Below are 23,803 nucleotides of genomic sequence, written 5' to 3' on the forward strand. Positions count from 1 at the left end.
TGTTGAACATCCCGTGATTAAGACGGGGAGGACGCGACCCTCTTTGCGTCGCCCCTGTGCCTCAAATAGATTCGCTATCAGCTCTATCTTTAATCTTTCAAAATGTTCAGTTGCTATCGCTATCAGCTCTATCTTTAATTTTTCAAAATGTTCAGTTGCTATTGCATGCACTCATCTGTGTTTCTTTTTTAAAACTTTGGCCATTCCGCTGGCTCTTTTTTGCGTTTATCGCATTTACTCTGGTCAAGGACCGACAGAAACAGGCTGAATGGGGTACAGATGGGGGGGAAGACACTCTGGGAAAGGCACGGCTGCAGTCCGGGATTCGAACTCGCTAAACCCCAGATCCGTGACGAGCACGGTTGTCCCCGGCGCCGAAATAGCGCTCGAGGTACGCGGTGAGCTACTGGAGCTCCCCACTCATCTGTGTTTCACTACACACATGAGTGCATGCTTACCAACTGTTAGTCTGCAACACTACTATCACCGACATCTAAGAAGGGAGATCCCCCCTTGAATGGCCCTTCTAAGGTTTCTCTCCTCCACACTGCCTGTGGAGCATTTTTCCCCTATTGTTAGGTTTTAGTGAGTTTTTCCTTACCTTCGCGTGGGGTATGTCTGGGAGTGCTTGCATTCATTCATTTATTTGCATTTATTTTAAATTTGTTGGACCTTATAGTGTTCTTGTATTGTTCTTGACTTATTGTTATGTTTCTTCTTGACTTGTTTAAAGAAGACGTGTCCGGCCCATGGGGACATTAACGTGTGTTGTCGGGCCTTACAAATAAATTTGATTTGATTTGATTTGATTTGATTTAATTTAATTACTAATGTGGTTGCCAAGTTCCCTGGGTCAGTGCATGACAGCTACATCTTTCGGAACAGCAGTCTATACTATACCGAACGATGCAAGCTGTTCTGAAGGTCCAGATTAATAATTAGAATTAGTTCAACAAAAAGGTAGATTATAGGCTATCACCTAAAGTCCACGTTTATTATTTTCTATACCATATATATATATATATATATATATATATATATATATATATATATATATATATATATATATATATATATATATATATATATTGTTTTATTTGTACAAGATATATATTTACTGTTGACCTGATAGTGTTTTATTGTTTTATTGTTTGCCCGTATATGCTCCTTGTATCGCGCGCTGTATACAGCGCGCACCCTGCACGTATTGGAATGGAGAAAAAGATACCGTTAGTTGTAGGGATGCACGATAATTATCGGGCCGATAATTATCGGGCCGATATCAGCAATTATGACGTCATCCCGATAAACCCGATAACGTTATTGATAGCTCCGATAATGTATAATAAATTTTTTGGTTAAAAGAAATCCGGTGTGGGTGGATTTGGATGAAGGGCGCTTGTTTTTATTATAGCCTCCTCCCGTTTTGCCAGTACTGTGGTACGACTGACAGAGTGTGGTTTAGGAACAGGGAGTTTTTCACAAATCCAGCGCTCCCTTTCTTGGCTGTGACGTAGTCACGTTACATTCGGAGGCAGACAGTCGATCTGCCAATTACGTCCCACCGCTTGCACCCACCTCTTCTTCTTACCACCAATCAGAAGCTCTTGTTCGTTTATTTACCTCCGGATTGTCGGCCATTATTCTACTCGGAGCTCAGGCTAATAATGTTAGCTCCCCGCCAGCCACATGACAAGTACCAGCGCTTATACATTACTGGCAAATGTCTTGTTGCACTTGTGGCAACGAGCGTTGTCAGCATCGACTTTAGTAAAATAGACTCAGACTTTTGAACGTTTCGTTCTGTCCGCCATGATGAGAGCAGAGCTGTCTGTACTCGGCAGCACCCGTGTGTGTGTGTGTGTGTGTGTGTGTGTGAGTGAGTGTGTGTGTGAGCACAGCCCGCTCCTCGCACAGGCAGAGACACCGAGGCAGGAGAGATATAGAAAACGGCCAACAAGATTAGTTTGCGACGTTTAAATTCCTCAAAAAAAAACTCCATAATTTCTCGAGTACCGATAGCAGTACCGATGACGTCGGAGCTTATAAATACTAAAAAAAATAATAATAATTTGATCAAAAAAATATATATATATACATTAAAAAAAAGAAATTATAATACAATAAATATCGGTTATCGATATCGGTTATCGGCTTGAGGAGCATAAAGTTATCGTATCGGTGTCAAAAAATCAATATCGTGCATCCCTAGTTAGTTGGGAAAGAAAAGGTGTATCAGATTCAGGATTCAGGAGAGAGTTGTTTTTTTGCTGTAACGCTGTGTAACGCTCATCTTTTCTCCTCCGGACAATTCACCTTAATAATTCAACTTGGTACCCCTGTCCCCTCCAGTTAATAAGAGTGTCCGCCATTTTGTGTACATTTAATATTGGTTAATAAATCATTTAGTATTTGTCAAGCTCATTATTTAAATACAGTCAGGGTTGTGTACCCTGGCGCTACAGTCTGTTTGTTATTTCTTCCCCTATAAGCGACCTTAGGTTTTTATGAAAGGCGCTATATAAAACGAAGTTATTATTATTATTATTATTATTAAATAAAGAATCTATTAATAATTAATAATAACTCCTCCCCTTCACTAGAATATAATCAAATTATGAAATCAAATATAGGCCAGGGCTTTACAACTTAATAAAGAGATTGAATACAATTAAATGGGATATAAATGGAATATAGCACAATATGATTATAATATTATTTCATTGTATATGGTATACATTTAATTTAGTTTATATCCCATTTAATATATATTCTTTATTAAGTTGTAAAGCCCTGGCCTATATCTGATTTCATTTCATAATTAGATTATAGTGAAGGAGAGGAGTTCTTATTAATTAATTATTAATTAATTTTTTATTTAATAATAATAATAATAACTTCAGAATAATAATAATCATGACATTGCATTACTGCTGATCAGCACCTATATCAGAAATAAATGTTTACTGTATTGATCATCATCTCAGAACCAAGCATTTGAAATGTCAGCTATAGCCTTATTTCTAAAATCACGCGTTGCAAAGGCTATTGGCAGGGGTGGGGGAAGAAATCTATACGTAGTAGTATCGCGATACTTTGCGTGGCGATACTGTATCGATACAGGGACGCCAAGTATCGATATTTAATTATTCATTAAAAAAAATTATAAAATTGTATAAGGAAGTTGCATTGTTCATTTCAATACCTGTAATAGTACAGTAGTCCACACACACACATGTGCATTCAGTTAAGTTGGATTATGACTGTAATACAAACAGTTCAGTTTGTTAGGTACATGCAACACAGATTACAGTGTTTACATCTGTCTGCTTGAGAAAATACCATGTTCTGCAATAAAAATGATTGAAGTGAGATGAACAGACTGAACTTTATTTTATTAGATAAAACATGTTGACAGTTTTACTTTGCAGGTAAAAAAAATTTTATAAAAAAAAAAATAAAAACATCGCAATATTCGCGATATATCGAGTATCGCGATACTATCGGCTTTATATTTCTCGAACAAGTTAGATACTGTTCATAACTCATAAGATCTATTTTCTTTAGTATTCCGTTCATTTTGTATTGTATTTCGTTTACTTCGTAATGTATAGAGGAGTGCAAAAGAATAGAATCTTTATTTTCATTGTTGGTCCAACGAAATTGAGTTTAGAGCATCACCACATACAAACATACTGAATATAGCATAAATAATAACATCAATAATATAATATCAATGTCCCAAGTGCTAGTGCTAGTGCAAATGAATAGTATGACAGTCCAGTTGAGTTAATGGATGGAGTGGGGGGGGACAACAGTCAGATTTTGGTGGGACAAAGTGGGACAGATAGATAATGTAAATTCTTTAATTAGAATAACTGGTCTTCACCGAATAGATAAAGGTTAAATACAGATTAAAATACAGAATTAGATCTCTCCACATTCGAAGGAACGGCATGTGTCGTTTGCCGTTCTTGGTTTTAACTACAAGTTTCTTTTTACTGCTTTCCATCTTGATTTCTTGATTTCAAATTTATTAATTTTTTTTGGACAGCGCGCTAAACTTGACAGCGCGCTACATTTCGACACACACATTTCTGCCAAGAGCGCTGTCAGGGGGGCAGAGTGCAGACTGCTCGCGAGCTACACATATTGGGCGTGTCTGCGCTGGTATCTCATCGAGCAATGTGCTTTCGTGGATAGCTCGCAGACGCAGAGCAGGCTCCACGAATGCAATTTACTTCGCGCAATCCATTCTCTGTGGATTCCGCCCTCAGTGGTGCACGCTCCGGAATCAGACTGAAGGTGCATAACGGAGTCTGCTGTGTCTGTGTCTCTCTCTCTTTTTCTCTCTCCAAACCTTACACTATAAAAACGACCTGGATAGTTCATTTAACTTCATATGTCTGCTATAAGCTTAAATGTGTGTGTGTGTGTGTGTGTGTGTGTGTGTGTGTGTGTGTGTGTGTGTGTGTGTGTGTGTGTGTGTGTGTGTGTGTGTGTGTGTGTGTGTGTGTGTGTGTGTGTGTGTGTGTGTGTGTGTGTGTGTGTGTGTGTGTGTGTGTGGTGTTTGGAAAGACCACATGAGGTCAGAGGAGTTTGATAGTATTGACTGAGGATGGCCAGATAATGTTGATATTTAAACTTAAAAAATAATAATACATTTACATTTTGTCATTTAGCGGATGCTTTTATCCAAAGCGACTTGGTATGATTAATCTGAGCTATTGTTAATACAGCTCTATTTTGTACTTAATTTTAAATGATAATAAAATCTTGAATCTTGATTACTATCTTGACTATTTTCCTTTATCCTCTTATAAGATCTCACAAGTTTCAAGTTTGCTTTTATTTGTCACATATAAAGTACTCACACTTCTCTCAGCAAAAGGGTGAGTGTTTGTTAGGGTGAGTGTGTGCAATGAGTGTAGCTGGATGGGTTGATGTTACATAGAGTCATTGAGCATCCTGATGGCCTGGGGATAGACGCAGGGTCACAAGTCACCAGAATAACAAACGCCTTAGACTGGAAAGTGTGAAGTGGGGAGGAGGAGGGGGTTACATTGATTTCTGGGTAGATTAGTCATTATACATTGTAAGAGAAATGGCTCCATTTTCTCTTAAGGCCTGTATCTCTGAATAAGTATTGTGTTATCAGCATGTTTCATAAGACATAGATTGAAAAGTATCTGCCTGATTTGTACAAGTGATGGCTTATTTTGAAGGTATCAACCATCCTGTATTGAGTCGTACTGTATTGTACCCATTCTGCAATCTGTTAATAAAATGTTCAATCAATCAATCTGTACTTTCATATCATGTAAAAATAAATAAAAAATGTAAGACGCCTCTAAAGGACCCAAGGTCTGTGCTGGGTCACATTTCACAAATTTCATGGTTGAATCGTTGCAGCCTTAGAATATTGCTTTGGATTAACTAATATGTGGATCTTTGTAACAGACTGCACAGCCAGTGTGGTGTGCTGGGCCTGATATGAGGTCATCAGAAAAGATTGTGAGGAGTGCCGCTATTGAAGAGAGGAAAAACAAGAGACAATGAGAGAGAGAGAGAGAGAGAGAGAGAGAGAGAGAGAGAGAGAGAGAGAGAGAGAGAGAGAGAGAGAGAGAGAGAGAGAGAGAGAGAGAGAGAGATAATAGAGATTAATATGGAAAAAACGTGTTCATCTCTGAATAATTTCAATCTGTCTGTCTCTCACTCACCCACACTTTACCATTCCATCAGGGCCTCTCTATGAATAAAGAAATGAGAGAGGGAGGGGGAGAGAGAGAGAAAGAGGGGAAAAGAGGGCAGTAAGAGAAAGATGGAGAGAAAGAGGAGGGCAGTAAGAGAGGAAGAGAGAGAAGGGGAGAATAAAAGAGAGCGGGGTCAGTAAAATAGAGAGAAAGAGAGACAGAGAGAGAGAGACACAGATATAGAGAAACAGAGAAAGAGATAGACAGAGACACAGATATTGAGGGAGAGACAGACAGAAATAGAGATACAGAGAGAGAAGAGAGAGAGAGACAGAAATAGAGATACAGAGAGAGAAGAGAGAGAGAGAGAGAGAGAGAGAGAGAGAGACAGACAGACAGACAGACAGACAGAGAGAGAGAGAGAGAGAGAGAGAGAGAGAGAGAGAGAGAGAGAGAGAGAGAGAGAGAGAGAGAGAGACAGAGGTGTGAACGGAACTGTGATTCTCTACATTGCCCCCCCTAACACACACAATATACCAGGCCTGCTCTCCATCTGAACTTATCTATCAATCTAAATGAATGGGAATGAGTGAGAGAAGGAGAGAGAGAGAGAGAGAGAGAGAGAGAGGGAGAGAGAGAGAGAGAGAGAGAGAGAGAAATAATCAGAAACGGAGCAAGAGAGTCATCTACGCTTGCCTACTCACTCATAAACACCAACCCACCACACACACACACACACAGTCACACACACGTACACACGTACACACGTACACACACATACACACGTACACACGTACACACACACACACACACACACACACACACACACACACACACACACACGTACACACACACACACACACACACACACACACACACACACACACACACTCGCGCGCCGCTCCCTCTCCGCCCAGACTCATCTACCCATGTGGCCGGCTGCTGTGCTCTGTGTATAATGGAGCCAATATGGAGCCAGTCACTGAGAAGATGCGGCCGTGTGATGGAGGTGAGGGAGGTCAGAAGATCCCCCAGGAATGAGGCTTTAGCGTTTAACACGGACGGAGTGGAGCCACTACTGAAGACTACTGTACATATCTCCCATAACCTCGTGGTTTTTCAAGATCCAGTACAATGTGTGTCATAAATTGCTTATTGTGGAATGTTAATGTCAGGAGTGTTCTTTTCAGCTTCAGATGTGTCATTTGTAGGGATGGGTACCGAATCCGGTACTTTTAAGGGTATCGACCGAATCACTACCGTGTATCGATTCACGTGAGATCCACCGGTGCCAATTTTCGGTAATGCACAAAAGAATATATATATATATAATAATAATAATAATATTTTTTTTATTTTTATTTTTAAATCCGATGACGTCAACATTTTGTTTACCGCGAAAAGAAACCAATGATGTGTGCCGCACGTTCACGTCAACGTTCACAATAAATCCTAGGATTTGACTTGATTCAACAACAACAAAGCAGTCGGGACAATGGCAAGCCTAAAACGGTCGCAAGTGTGGTTACACTTTACAAAGCTAGATGCAGACAATGATACTGAGGCCTCGACATCTTCAGGTATATTTATTTAAATATATAGATGTGTACCCTTTTAGTTCCGCAGAATAGTTAATTGCTAATGAACCAGCAGATATAATCCTCTGTTGTTTGGGTTAACTATATTATTAGTTAATAAACCAGAATATGCTGGTTTATTAACTAATAATATAGTTAACCCAAACAAGCGAGGATTATATCTGCAAGTTTATTAACTAATAATATAACTAATACAAGAGAGGATGATATCTGCTGTTGCAATCTGGTATTATCGTCAGAGCTTTGACATGACATGCATTTTTATTTAGGAACGATTTGAAAACCGTTGAATGAATTAATGAAAACTTTATTTAACAGATTGCAGAATGGGTACAATACGGAGACTGTCTATTATGAGGTGGTGGGGGTTTTGGGCATTTACGGTGGCCAGTTTCGAATTGCAGCCTCCCGTAGGTGCTCTTTAAGAGCGGTTTTGAATGTGGGTAGGGATTCACATTCCTTTACAGCTTTGGGTAGGGCGTTCCACATTGATGTGGCATAATTGCGAAACGTGTTTAGTCCCTTGTTTGAGCCGAATCTGGGTTTAACATGATTTGTTGAGCTTCCTCTGGTGTAGTGGTTGTGGTATTCACTGACCTTTTAGAAGTATTTTTACATGTACATGGGTACCTTAGTCGTATAGTGTATCTTGTAGACCAGGCCCATTGCAAGTTGCTGTACTCTGTCGTCTACTGTAAGCCATCATAGGTTGTCAAAGTGGGCAGGGGTGAGGTGGGTTCTGGGGTTCAGGTCAAGTAGTAGTCTGACCAGTTTGTTTTGTGATGTTTGTAATTTTGTTTTAAGCGCCTTTGAGGTGCTTTGGTACCATGAGGTGCACGCATAGTCGTAGTACCCTTGAATGAGTGCTCCTGCCAGAGTCTTCAGGGTATTCTTGTTTACCAGAGAGGAGATCCGGTACAAGAATCTAGTTCGTTGGTTGACTATTGCCAGTATTATTGCCAGTGTCTCCTGCCTGGATGAAGGCTGCTTACAAGCCTCGTCCTAGTCTCCAAGCTCACTCTGGCCAGGCCCCAGCCAGGGCTAATACAACAAGCTAGCTACATATTGGTATAGTAGTACAAAACTCTATTTGAAATAGTTTGAAACTGGTCAAATGGTATATAAATACCATTGACCCCATGATCAGTCTATCTGTCAGTTTTCAGTAGTTGTAAAGTATATCAGCTAGTTAGTCCAAAAATAAGTAATGAAACTAGTTAACTACAGAGTTAATTTTACTGGTTCTAAAACACCCAGAGCAACTAGGGATGCCCTGATCGGGGTTTTTGGGGCAGATCAGCATCAGCCGATGCTAGGGGGATCTAACCGGCAACCTTCCGGTCACAAGTTTACTTCTCTAAGCTTTAGGCCACTGCTCACCTTAAATATATGAGAATCACTATAGCCCAGTGACCACACCTCACATAACAACACACCAACGTCTAGTCTCCCCGGCAACCACGCCTCCCATGACAACACACTGACCCCTCATCTCCCCAGCGACCATGTCTGACATCACAACACACAGACCCCTCGTCTCCCTAGCTACTAGGGGTGGGACGATACATCGATCCAGATCGATACATCGATGTAATTATCAACGATCGAATCGGATCGATGCGATGTAATAAGATCGATTCATATCGATACTCTTATTTTGAAAATCCTGTGGCGAGTCTCATAACTGATTGTGTTAAATGGGCATATGATATCATCTCATATCGATCGCAGGCACCTGAATCTAATTGTATCGTATTGTATCGTGAGAGACTTTGTGATATCGGCAAATATCGTATCGTTGTCCAAAGAATCGATATCGTATCGTATCATGATGAAACTGGTGATTCCCACCCCTACTAGCTACCATGTCTGACATCACAACACACTGACCCCTCATCTCCCCAGCGACCATGTCTGACATCACAACACACTGACCCCTCATCTCCCCAGCGACCATGTCTGACATCACAACACACTGACCCCTCATCTCCCAAGCGACCATGTCTGACATCACAACACACTGACCCCTCATCTCCCCAGCGACCATGTCTGACATCATGTTACGACCCTGGCTCAAAGGCACGCAACCTATGTGCAAACCAACACCAAAACCCTGTGCTCTAACTCAAAATGCTACTATATCAAGGAACTATTTAGTGTAAACCAAAGGACAAGGACTGGAAGAACGTGACAGCTCTTCCTCTAAGCACAGACACTGCATGTGTGTTACCAGGGCTGGTTTTAAAGCTCCCAGCAGGTAACCAATCAGCACTAATTAGCTAATTGGCAGCCCTCAACCTGCATGCACAGTGACACAGGAGTGATCAGGCTCCTGGTACATAACACCTCCCACACCAAACTGGTTGCCCCAGAGGCAACCACCACACAACAACCCATAAACAGAAACAACAAAAACAACTGTGACCCATTAATTGTCAGGGCCACTACCACAACAGCGATAGCGGGTCGGCCCCTGTCGAACACGACCACCAACCGTGTTGTATGCTCCCTTTCACCAGGCCCCTCCACCGATACGACCTGTCAAAAATAGACTGCAAACCAAAATCAATCTGAGAACTAATCTCACTGCGCTCAACAGAACAGAACACAGCAAAACAAAAACCATAGATCACTGATACCACCACCGCGCCCATATCCATCCCACCTGGCACTGGCAGTTCAGGATACTGCAAACCGTGAACATCCAGAGTAGGATGTACCGCCTCAGGTACAGCCCCACCGTCCCTGGAACATGGCAGTATGACAGTCACAAAAACGTCTGGAACACCATCTAAAATGGCGTCACCCAAAATAACATTGTCCTGATCAAAATCAAAATGGCTGCCACTCAACAGACCAGGTCGCGAAGGCGGCTCCTGCTCCACAGGACACAGGTAACTAGGTTGACCATCACACCTAGTGCATGGCAGAGAATCAGTGTGGACATGTGGATCAATGTCAGAATCATCAACTGACATACTGGGACCATCCCTGCCCACCAGTGAAACATTAGGGACAATAGAGCTACTGTGGGAAGGCTGGCAGCCTAAGTCAGGCTTAGTAGCCTCTCCAACTAGAACGGTGTCACATGAAACAACAGCACCTCTCATAGCATCCTTCCCACACTCATCCTCCAATTCGTTCGTGGCCTCAGCCACCGTACAGGCTGGGAAGACCTTGAGACACTGCGCTGCCATATCATCTCCCGCCACATGCTTCTCCGGCACGCATGTTAACTCTGGTTTCACCACCGGGCCTAACACAAAGCCACAATCAAGAGAATCATTATGCAGAGGTACATCCAGTGTGCTTTCCAAAATTCTCACCAGGTACACATTTTAATTCAACAAAGAATGTGTCACTAAGTGTAATGTCCCAAGTCACTTTTGTCCTTTGACATTTCCCGTGCCACAGCACACACAGGGAACACTTCTGGATGTTTCTGTGCCAGCTCATTAGGGACCTCAGAAACCACAGGAATGGGAGTTACAACCGGAGTAGCCAACACTTTGTCACCAGCCAAATCATTCCCTAGAATGAAGGACACCCCCTTTATGGGAATGTGAGAACATACCCCCACAACAACATTGCCTGATACTAAGGGAGAATTGAGCGTGACCTCATGCAAAGGTGCATCCACAAATCCACCCCCAAAGCCCCGAACAACGACACCGGAATGCAAAGAAGAGTTTTCTGAAAACGGCAAAACCCCCTCCAGAATGAGGGACTGAAAAGCACCGGTATCTCTCCAAATTGTTATAGCCTGTTTGGACTCTGGTGCATTAGTCAGGGAAACAAATCCATCCATCATAAACCTTGAGGAACCCTCAAGCTCTTTGTCCACACATTTGATACTTCCCCCATCACCATCTAACGTTGGCATAGGCGTTCTGCATATGGTTTCTACCAGAGCCACGGTTCTGAAATTTTTCTGCTCAAGCACCGGGCACCCAGCAACGATATGACCAGGTTCTTTACAGTAGAAACAGATAATCCCTTCTGGGAATGCACCAGCAGAACCACCCCGCCTAGGAGGTGAAGTTAACTGACCAGCAGACACAGGTTTTGGGAAACGGCCCCCCTGAACAGGAAGCCTATCCCCGGACTCAACACGGTAGTCCTCCAAAAACACGGACTTGTGTGTCAACACAAACTCATCAGCGAAGACAGCGGCGTCGCCTATCTTCGATACCTTACGCTCATTTAGATGTGTGGAAACGGTATCAGGAACACATCTTTTAAATTCCTCTAGGAGAATCAACTGTCTAAGCTGTTCTCTTGACTCTGCTTTCTGAGAAGTGCACCACCTGTCAAACAGGTTCTCCTTCTCTCTTCCAAATTCAACATAAGACTGTCCTTCCGACCTGCGATAACCTCTAAAACGCTGACGGTAGGCCTCGGGGACCAACTCATAAGCCCTCAATATGGAAGCTTTAACAAGCTCATAATCAGCGCTTTGTTCAAGGGACAGAGCAGTATAGGCTTCTTGTGCCCTACCAACTAAAACACATTGCAGCAGCAGTGTCCAGGCGGTATCAGGCCACTTCAATGTGGTTGCCACCCGTTCAAAAAGGGGAAAATATCTTTCCACGTCTTTCTCAAAAAACGGAGGCACCATCCTAATATTCCTGCCTACATCAAAACCGGAACGTGACTCTGAATGCAGAGCACCCGCCTGTAAGGCAGCATGCTTAAACTCAAGCTCCTTCTGCGCACGCTCGTGCTCCAGCAACATTTGTCTCTCCTTAAAGTGGAAATGAAGCAGTGCGATAAATACATATTCATAGCATCACATTAGTATTTAGATAAGCCACAGAAGAAGTCACGTTATAAAAATAAGCAGTTTCTAAGAAAAAACGATTTGTTGTGTACATTTCTGAAGCATTTAGCATTATGGGCGCGGCCATTTTGTTGCTGACGTCATACCGTGGCTTGGGTGTATACACTCTGGTTAGCTGCCTATATTGAATGGGTCAGTCAGCAAATAAAATGTTGCCTACAAAACAACGGGACCGCGGTGGTTCTGTTTGTATTGCTCCTGGCTGTTCAAACTAATTTTACCATGTGAGAGAGAGGAAAGTTGGTTAATTTCCACAAACTACCAGTGAAAAAAACAGTGTTGTTGACATGTTGGCTCGGGCTGCCTGCACCCAGACGGCGCGACCAGCCTGTTGGACAGGGAAGGAGGATCTGCAGCGAACACTTCATTGCCTCGGATTATGTTGTTGGGGTGGGATGTTTGTCCAGAAGACCACTAATCAGCTGAAGCCGGACGCGGTTCCCTCGGTCTTCGACAGACAGACCGGCGTTAGCTCTCGGGGCCCGGCGTTAGCTCTCGCTAGCTAGCGTTAGCAACCGGAGCGTCGCGGAGCATTCAGCCTCAGGCTGAATGCTCCGCGACGCTGGTTGAAGTGGGTCTAGGTAGCCAGCAGGCTGAATGCTGGCAATGCGGTTGTTCATTCACCGGCTTCAGTGCGCCGCCCGCGGCTTGACTCGGTTCAGCGTTCACCCTGATGTAAAGTAGCGATTTTTATTGTTTTGTCATGACAACCCAATTACATAATCCAACATATGTGTAAAGAAACAACATATTCCAGTTAACGGAATATTTTTTAATGATTCATTACGGTATAAATTAGGTTAACTGGAGCCAGCGGGGCAATGCGGTTGTTCATTCACCGGCTTCAGTGCGCCGCCCGCGGCTTGACTCGGTTCAGCGTTCACCCTGATGTAAAGTAGCGATTTTTATTGTTTTGTCATGACAACCCAATTACATAATCCAACATATGTGTAAAGAAACAACATATTCCAGTTAACGGAATATTTTTTAATGATTCATTACGGTATAAATTAGGTTAACTGGAGCCAGCGGGGCAATGCGGTTGTTCATTCACCGGCTTCAGTGCGCCGCCCGCGGCTTGACTCGGTTCAGCGTTCACCCTGATGTAAAGTAGCGATTTTTATTGTTTTGTCATGACAACCCAATTACATAATCCAACATATGTGTAAAGAAACAACATATTCCAGTTAACGGAATATTTTTTAATGATTCATTACGGTATAAATTAGGTTAACTGGAGCCAGTTTTTGTCATGACAACCCAATTGCTAACGCTAGCTAGCGAGAGCTAACGCCTGGCCCCGGCTGGTGCCAACTAGCTAGCGATCGCTCCCGAGAGCTAACGCCGGTCTGTCTGTCGAAGACCGAGGGAACCGCGTCCGGCTTCAGCTGATTAGTGGTCTTCTGGACAAACATCCCACCCCAACAACATAATCCGAGGCAATGAAGTGTTCGCTGCAGATCCTCCTTCCCTGTCCAACAGGCTGGTCGCGCCGTCTGGGTGCAGGCAGCCCGAGCCAACATGTCAACAACACTGTTTTTTTCACTGGTAGTTTGTGGAAATTAACCAACTTTCCTCTCTCTCACATGGTAAAATTAGTTTGAACAGCCAGGAGCAATACAAACAGAACCACCGCGGTCCCGTTGTTTTGTAGGCAACATTTTATTTGCTGACTGACCCATTCAATATAGGCAGCTAACCAGAGTGTATACACCCAAGCCACGGTATGACGTCAGCCATGACGTCAGCAACAAAATGGCGGCGCCCATGTTGAAAACAGGGATATTATATTATATTTTTCAGACAAATAAGATAGATTTCACATTTGATTATAGAACCCTGTCTTACACAAGGTACACAACAAACAAACTAGGATCACATTGCTCACTGCTTCATCTCCACTTTAAGCTCAGGCTCCTCTCTCCTCTCTCTCTCCTTAAGCTCACGCTCCTCTCTCCTCTCCTCACGCTCGTGCTCTAGCTGCCTTTCCTTAAACTCCAACTCCCTAATCCTCCACTCACCCTCTGCACCAGGCAATAGCGGAGACGCGTCAGACAAAGGAAGCTCCTCCACCCTCTCCTCAAGCACCTGCTCTCTAATGAGTAACATCCTTAAAGCACTCAAGGCAGTCGGCTTCAAACGTTTCTCACTTGCAGTAAGCTCTACCCTGTAGTGCACAGCAAGTTCTAGAAGTTGTTCCTTGGAAAACTTCCCCAACATATCATGAGACGGGTGATCAACAAAATCCTTGATGGAAGCCATCGTTACTGTACCAGTCACCACAAGCTACTCACTTTACTTTACAGTCACGAAGAACCACTAACGAACCGCGAAGAACCACTAAAGAACCACTGAAAAACCACTAAAGAACCACTGAAGAACCACGAAGAACCACTGAAGAACCATGAAGAACCACTGAAGAATGCTAATGCCAATAACAACAACCATAAAGGGACGCGGTGGAAATGTGTGCTCTACTGAGTGCACCTTTCTAATTTGCAAAAAAATGAAAAATAAAATAAAAAACAACCACCCTGAAATAAATAGACATGCTAACAGGTATGCTAACCAAACACTCAAACCAAACCAAACAAATACAACAAACAATTTCAAACAGGTGGCCCTTCTAACCTGATATGACTACTTATGCTTCTACATCTAAACTGCAGTCACAACCGGCCCACCACATGTCTACCCTAAGAAACACTAAATCAGGCCCTACCACACTACCTGTGTTTTCTGGCCCCCTAATCTACCTACCCTTAAACTAATGCCCTGTAGACCTAACCATCTTCAACCACACCTGCTACCAGTCAAAGATCATACTTGACCATCCACCCGTCCAGTACATACAGACAAGTAGATGGTGCCAATCCCTTCCCTGACTGCCCCAGGAGTAAGTGGTGCACAGGAAGCTAACCAACAACCAGAAAATAATGTCCCTATCTACATATGGTGCCCACTAAACTATATATTTTAACAGCATAAGTAGTCACATCAAATTACAAACAAATAAAGCATACTCACCTGTTTGACGAAAACGGCTCAAGCCCCCACGTTACACCATATCAAACGAACACCACCCAAACCATAATACCATGACACCCCGTGTAACACAAAAAAAAACCACCAAACAAATTTCTAGGGGTAAAATATCCCGGACGAGCGCCCAACTGTTACGACCCTGGCTCAAAGGCACGCAACCTATGTGCAAACCAACACCAAAACCCTGTGCTCTAACTCAAAATGCTACTATATCAAGGAACTATTTAGTGTAAACCAAAGGACAAGGACTGGAAGAACGTGACAGCTCTTCCTCTAAGCACAGACACTGCATGTGTGTTACCAGGGCTGGTTTTAAAGCTCCCAGCAGGTAACCAATCAGCACTAATTAGCTAATTGGCAGCCCTCAACCTGCATGCACAGTGACACAGGAGTGATCAGGCTCCTGGTACATAACACATCACAACACACTGACCCCTCGTCTCCCCAGCGACCATGTCTGACATCACAACACACTGACCCCTCGTCTCCCTAGCAACCATGTCTGACATCACAACACACTGACCCCTCGTCTCCCTAGCAACCATGTCTGACATCACAACACACTGACCCCTCGTCTCCCTAGCGACCATGTCTGACATCACAACCAGGGACCGAAACTAGAGAGCGCCACCCGCCATTTGCGCTCAGTTTTTACGTTTGGCGCCTCCCACTGAGACGTCTGAGCGCCGTGTGACGGGCTATCAAATAGTCATGTGAAAACCGAAAATCATGATCCAATTCTTTAGCGGAGTTCTCACTCGCTGTCTCAGCCGACATGAAGCACGCACCGCGCACTGCTGCTAGCCCCTCCCCACCTGTTTCTGTATGCCTGCATGTAAACAGAGGCTATTGCCTCCGAGTCACCGTGACGTTAGTTAGCACTGCTGCTGCTGCTAATGCCTGCATGTAAACAGAGGCTATTGCCTCACCGTGACGTTAGTCTAGTCAGTGTGGGACCTTCGTGAGATAACGTTAGCTACCGTTACAAAATTACCCAGTCAACTATTCACTTAGTTTAATACACGAGGCATTGTGTAACGTTATCCAGCCGGCTAGCTACGGATAGCTCCCGACATCAACAAATCCTCCAGCAATAGTCCAGTGCATAATACCTCCGTTGGCTAGGTAACTAGTCACTACGAAATGTCGCAGTAAACTAAATAGTTCACTGAGGCGTTGTCCCAACGCCATCCAGCAGTAGCTACAGATAGCTCTTGGCATCAATGTCCTACAACAACAACATGCGTATTCGAGTCCCTGGTTTACATCGCATGAGTGAGGGCTGCTGACTAGGGTCCAGGTGCAGCGCCGGAGAATTCTTTTGCATGCTGAATGTAGCATTTAGGGTCCAGCTGCACCCCCGGAGAATCCTTGCTGGAGCTGGAGGCCACTCGAGTATACACACAGACAGTGGAGCTGTTTGCAGACAGCGAGGTGGCGATGTCTCGCAGATAACACAATCACAAGTATGATTATATAATATATATATTTTATTAAAAAAAAATCTATATAAAATAATAATAAAAAAAAATTGTATCAAAAAAAAGTTGGCGGGTAAGAAATATGCTTGGCGGGTAGATTCTTCCCATCTACCCGCCACTGGCCGGTGAGTCAAAAAGTTAATTTCGCTCCCTGATCACAACACACTGACCTCTCGTCTCCCTAGCAACCATGTCTGACATCACAACACACTGACCCCTCGTCTCCCTAGCGACCATGTCTGACATCACAACACACTGACCCCTCGTCTCCCTAGCAACCATGTCTGACATCACAACACACCAACCCCTCATCCCCCAGTGAACATGGCTCACCTCACAACACACTTTGCATTTTTCATGCAGGCAATTATGCAGAACAGGACCTCAATGGCTTGAGCTAATTTCCCAGGACTTTGGGATATGAAAATGATACGATACGATATGGGGCCTCTTTCATGATATAAAGAATATGATGAGGTATTTTATAAGGCTCTTATGACTTGAGGAAAATCTCAAATGTTATTATGAAAAACCACTGTTCCATAAAAAATTATTGGCTTTTTTTCCCAAGTGTTTCATGACTTTAACTTTAAGACATGTGAAATATGATCATTAGGAAACCACTGTGAAACGGAATAATGGAGCTGATTGATGTAGATCCCTGTCTGTATGATGATGATAGCTTTATCATAAGACTCAGAAAGTGTCCAGAGTGAGCAGAGTGATACCATTTCTGAGTTAATAGAGAGGCCTTGAAGCAGGGTCTGTATGATATGTCGGGCAAGAGTGTCACGACTTATCGTGCTTTTGACAACTTTTCAGTAGAGCTGGAATGTCTACTGAATATGAAGGAGATACTGTCATGGATCCATGTAGGGCTGGGAAGTCTACTACTGAATATGAAGGTATACTGTCATAGATCCATGTAGGGCTGGGATGTCTACTGAATATGAAGGAGATACTGTCATAGATCCCTGTAGGACTGGGAGGTCTACTGAATATGAAGGAGATACTGTCATAGATCCCTGTAGGACTGGGAGGTCTACTGAATATGAAGGAGATACTGTCATAGATCCCTGTAGGACTGGGAGGTCTACTGAATATGAAGGTATACTGTCATAGATCCATGTAGGACTGGAAGGTCTTCTGAATATGAAGGTCTACTGTCATAGATCCATGTAGGACTGGGAGGTCTTCTGAATACAAAGGTCTACCGTCATGGATCCATGTAGTTTGCTGTAATTTGGACATTTGGACAATATCAAACGTGGCGATAATGTGTCATCTGCTGCTACTGAACCACAGTGTCTGGAGCACAGACAATACCTAGATGCTGAACCACGATGCCTAGAGAAAAGACAACACCTAGATGCTGCTACTGAAAGTAAACAAGAAACAACGCAGAGGGGCCAAGTAAACATAATATTATATTATGCATTGCCAACAACAATGGGACTTACAATTGAACACTAATTTCACCACATGGCCCAAAACGCCCACTCAGCTTACAGTGATGTGCTCGTCATCAATCACCCTTATTATAGCTCATCAACACCACTAGTGGATCCTTTAACCGATTACAAGACGACTGCTCTATCTCCTGAGCCACTGTCATTAAAATAATATAGAAGGGCAATAATATTAGAATATCTTCCCTTCGCAGGGCGATTAGGTGGCGTAGCGGAGATTGCGTTCGTCACCAACCCCGGAGGTGTTCGAATCCAGCTCACAGCTCCGGGGTTGTCACCAGCTTGGCTGGCCGTTCACACTAATACAATTGGCTGTATTAGAGGGTGGGAGAAGCTGGCAAGGTGGGTCCGGGTCGTTGTAAACAGCGACTCCTACAGTTCGGTTGGGGCGCCTGCTAAGCGCGGATAGGACCTGAGTGGGATAGTGTGATCCTTCCACACGCTACACCCTCTCAGGGAGGATCCGCGCTGCCAGGTGAAAAGAAGCGGTTGATTGGCTGGACGTGTGTCGGAGGAAGCACGTGATAGCCTCCACTCTCCCAGATGATCTGACTGTGGGGGGTAAGTGCGCAGCGACCAGGAAGGGGATTGGGAATTGGCATACGACTAACATTGTGATGGGAGAAAATCGGAGGAAAATGGAGGGGGAAAAAGATCAATAATAAAAAAAAAAATCTTCCCTTCATGTCAAATCAAGTGTTCCTTTATTAATCCCCTAGGGAAAATGAACGTGTCATAGTGGTAGGGCTGCGACGATGAGTCGATGCCGTCGGCCATGACAGTAGATAGTAATACTCACTTGAAAAACATGTCAATTGCAAATTTTATCAATTGTTGTTGATTTTCCTGGTAAATTAATCGTTTAGATGAATCGACTAATCGATAAAATAAATCGTTAGTTGCAGCCCTACTACATAGCAGCATGGGAGACAGGGGAGGTACAGGCGACAGTGGCTCGGGAGGTAGAGCAGTCGTCTGGTAATCCGGAGGTTCCCGGTTTGATTCCCGCTCCTCCCGGGCACTGCGGGCAGCATGTCAAAGTGTCCTTGAGCAAGAAACTTAACACTTAATTGCTCCCGATGAGCAGGTTGGCACCTTGCATAGTCGCGTCTGCCATCGGTGTGTGTGAATGTGTGAGTGAATGGGTAAAATGTGAGCAAATTGTAAAGCGCTTTGGATAAAAGTGCTATATAAATGCAGCCATTTACCATTTACAGGCAGAAGAGGTAATAATAGCAATAGTAATAGTAATGAACATAGAGCATAGTAATATAACATAGTAATAGTGATAATAATAGTGGAATGGCAGGATTCAATTAAGTCAGTAATAATAATGATGACAGAGACCACCTCAGCTTAGGGTGTGTCAACACCGCACAGATTTCTTCAACTAAATAAGCAATGTACTACTTGGCACCTACAGTTGTCATTATACTGTAAGGACTGCTATGGGGAAAAAAGCTACCCGTGGGATTTAAAGGGGCACTTCACCAAAAAAACAATGCCTATTTATTTCTCACAAACACACAAAAACTCTAAACAGCTTTGCACACATTAATTTAGTTATATTGAGATTAAATGAGTTTTAATATGGCCACCGGTGATGTCATCTGGGACATTGAATCATTGTGGTGTGTTAAATACAGCTCCATGAAATGATAAGTTAGCAAGGTATTGCTATTAGTTCCATCTACATAATTTCATGGAGCTGTAATGAACACAACACAAGGATCCAATGTCCCAGATGATGACATCACCGGTAGGCACATTCAAACTCATGTACTCTCATAATTCATAATTAATAACTGTCAAACTGAATGAATGGATGCAAAGTCGTTTAGGATGTTTTGGGATTGTTTGTGAGAATATGTGCAAAATAAATCAGCATCGTCTTTTTGTGATGTGAGCCTATACTTCCATTTTCCAAACTTACGAGGCAGGTTTTAATTAGGTCTAAAGTTAGAGCAGGCAATGACGTTCCTCAAGAGTTCTTACCTGCTCCAGTAACTTCCTGTATCTCTGTGTGGCCTGTTGGATGAGGTCTCTGACGGTCCATCCGTCCTTACAGGGAACCACCACGCCTGTCCGCCCGAACGTCACGGTCACCTTCATTTTATAACTCCCTCCTCTTCATCCAAGAAGACACAGGGGTCTACAGTGTGTATGTAGGGGTCCAAGGTATGTGTGTGGTGGTGGCAACGGAATGCTCTGGGGATGTTTGTGGTGGTCTTCTGCCAGGGGTCCCAAATAGCCTGCCACAGCCTGTCTCAAGATATGGGTGGCTGGAGGTTTTTTCCCCCTTGTTTGTTGTCAAAAGAACTATTGGATCCTAAAGTTTCAATACCAACTATAGGAATGTGGGCTCCTCTGCTCCATTCTCCATCTCCTCCAGCATGTTAAGACCCCCAGTGTTAAGATCTTGTCAGGGGTCCCAGATATCTTGCCACAGATAATGGTGTTTGGAGGAGGGGTTTTTCTTCCCCTCGTTTCTTGTATAAAAAAAAAAAAAAAAAGTGTATCCTAAAGTTTCAATAACAACTGTAGAGGTTCCCAGCAGGGCTCTGCTCCATTATTGATCATCCCCTCCAGCATCCAACAGGTGTCAACATGCAGCTAGTATGAACTCCCTATAGTTACCTTAATAACAGTAGCGTTACTATAGTGAGGGTTTCCTACAGCTAGGGTTTGTCCAAAGTCCAAAAGGAAAACGTGTGATCACCAGTCAGCTCAGTGTGCTAGATGTAGAACAGACGGGCTAACGAGCCTCTAGCCCTGAAACAACGCTGCAGGAAAGTTAACCTGTTAGCATCACAGCTAACACAAGAAGCTAAAGACAGTAGTAACGTTACCTTGAAGGCACACGTTTAGGTTAGGTGCGTTATTACAGCTCTACTGCCACACGACACAAACCAAGCTTTCACCACAGATACGGGTTATTATTATTATTATTATTATTATTATTATTATTATTATTATTATTATTATTATTATTATAACACTTTCAGAACTAGCAAACTGAAGCGAGCGAACTAACAGTAGCTAACACCTTTAGCTGAAGTTTGGAGGGAGAGATGCAGGGCATCATTCCACTAGTTTCACTACTACTAGCGAATGCATTGTTTCCAACGGGATAATAACGGTATCCATTGTTTCACCCTCGATACATCCCATACAGACCGGCCCGTAGTGGTCGTTTCTTCTTGGTATTTAGGTGGTGAATAACAGGTTAGGAGGCGAATGAGGCTGTCAAGACGATCCCACTGGACTTGTGTTACTAAAAGTTGGTGAATTCCTCCACTGACCTGTCGTCCTCCTCCTCCTCCTCCTGCAGAGTCCTCCACTGTCACTTTGTTAAAGACACAGGCCTCCGGGAACACAGAGATGAATGAATTAATGAATGATGAATGAAAACTTAATTGAACAGATTGCAGAATGGGTACAATACAGTACGGCTCAATACACACAATTGTTAAGGGGATGCAGACCAGAGAAAGACGTTTGTCTTGTTTACATCAGGGTCCCCCATTTTCAATTCATAGTGACATTTATGACATACAGTACACAACATACATGACATCATGACATGTATGGCATAGGGACATACAGCCAGGTATATAGTACTGTTACATTCGTGACATATACGATATGCAAATATACAGTACTGTTACCCATAGATTATGCCACAACAATGTGGAACGCCCTACCCAAAGCTGTAAAGGAATGTGAATCCCTGCCCACATTCAAAACCGCTCTTAAAGAGCACCTACAGGAGGCTGCAATTCGAAACTGGCCACCGTAAATTCCCCAAACCCCCACCACCTCCTAATAGACAGTCTCCTCCCCACCGCATGTATATATTCCCTCCCCGCCGTATGTATATTTCTCTCCCACCCACCCACCCCCTCCTAATGTACAGTCCCCTCCCCATCATATGTATACTCTGTCAGGATCTAGGGGTAACAGTACTGTATATTTGAATACCGTTTATGTCACAAATGTATCAGTACTAAATACCTATATGTCCCTATGCTATAAATGTCATGTATGTTGTGTATGTCATAAATGTCTATATGAATTGAAAATGGGGGACCCTGATGGAAACAAGACAAACGTCTTTCTCAGGTCTGCATCCCCTTAACAATTGTATGTATTGAGCCGTACTGTATTGTACCCATTCTGCAATCTGTTAAATAAAGTTTTCATTCATTCATTCATTCATAGATCCTAACAGAGAGTATATACATATGATGGGGAGGAGACTGTACATCGGGGACCATGCTGGAAATAAGTGTTGTCACTTTTGCATGTCTTTGGATCCATAAATAAAATCAATCAATCAATCAATCAATCATACATTAGGAGGGGGTGGGTGGGTGGGAGAGAAATATACATACGGTGGGGAGAGAATGTATACGGTGGGGAGGAGACTGTACATTAGGAGGGGGTGGGTGACTCATAGTCAAGTCATTTATTTATAAAGCACGTTTAAAAACTCAAGAGCCAACCATAGTGCTGTACAATCAAAGCATAAGATCAATGTCATAATATAAAATACACAAATACAGAAATAGAAAAAGGCACAACAGGACAAGACGGTACATTCAGAGAATAGGACAACCAGTAGGCCAACAAACGGATAGGGGAACGAACACAAAGCACAATATAGCACACAGGGGACAGAGGAGCACAAGAAGAGATACAAGGGGAGCCAGTGTAGGGAGGCTAGAAGTGGTCACAGAATTGGTGACAGAATGTGACTCAGATCTGGGGGGAGGGGGGGGGTTCATGAGAGCATGAACAGCACAAAGCACATGGAATCTGATCCTTTACATTTTATGTGGTCCTAAATCATATACAGGTTTGCAGTGCGACCTCAGTCTGAACTGTCTTGCTACTTTTACACCACTCTCTAGAGTCTAGATTGACGTTGGTCACAACTTCTTACACCCATATTTGTTATATACAACAACAACAAATCTGATCTGAGCAATACATCAGAATTGAGCACTTAGCCTAGCAGTGTGAACGTGTTTCGGCTCAAACAAGGGACTAAGTTACACGTTTAGCAATTATGCCACAATAATGTGGAACGCCCTACCCACAGCCGTAAAGGAATGTGAATCCCTATATACCCTCCTTCAAAACCGCTCTCAAAGAGCACCTACGGGTGGCTGCAATTAGAAACTGGTCCCTGTAAATGTCAAAATACCCCCCCCCCCCCCCACCCCACCCAACCCCCTCTAATGTACAGTTTCTTCCCCTTCGGATATATATATTTTTTATGATGTTCTCTCTTTCTTACACAGTACCGTATATTTGTATGTCTTGTATGTCATAAATGTCTTGATGAATTGAAAATGGAGGACCCTGATGTAAACAAGACAAAAGTATTTTTCTGGTCTGCATCCTCTTAGCATAGTTGTTTGTATTGAGCTGTACTGTATTGTACCCATTCTGCAATCTGTTAATAAAGTTTTCAATCAATCAATCAACATAGGATATGAGGGGCTCGCTGCAGTGATCGCTGTCCGTGAGTGTATAGACTACTCACAATAACAAGGTAGGTAGTAAGAACATTATGATATATGATGAGCTGATGAGATAATTGATGTGAGGGGAAAAAACTGCATGCATGCTGAAAGTTTGTAGGTAAACGTTTATTAAGTTTGGTAATATT

The 23,803-nt window shown here is 43.2% G+C and overlaps 1 protein-coding gene across 1 annotated transcript in view; it reads right to left on the reverse strand.

The window, feature by feature from the left end:
* Positions 1-20,558, reverse strand: part of pard3bb (par-3 family cell polarity regulator beta b) — a 617,911-nt gene extending 597,353 nt beyond the window's left edge. Inside the window, exon 1 of the mRNA XM_084314067.1 lies at positions 20,122-20,558. Within this exon, the coding sequence (XP_084170193.1) occupies positions 20,122-20,238 (117 nt within the window). The 5' untranslated portion in view covers positions 20,239-20,558. The remainder of the gene's footprint in view (positions 1-20,121) is intronic.
* Positions 20,559-23,803: the final 3,245 nt, after the last annotated feature.

Source organism: Notolepis coatsorum, assembly GCF_963971535.1.
Source record: "Notolepis coatsorum genome assembly, chromosome: 5".
In the NCBI taxonomy this organism is placed as follows: domain Eukaryota; kingdom Metazoa; phylum Chordata; class Actinopteri; order Aulopiformes; family Paralepididae; genus Notolepis; species Notolepis coatsorum.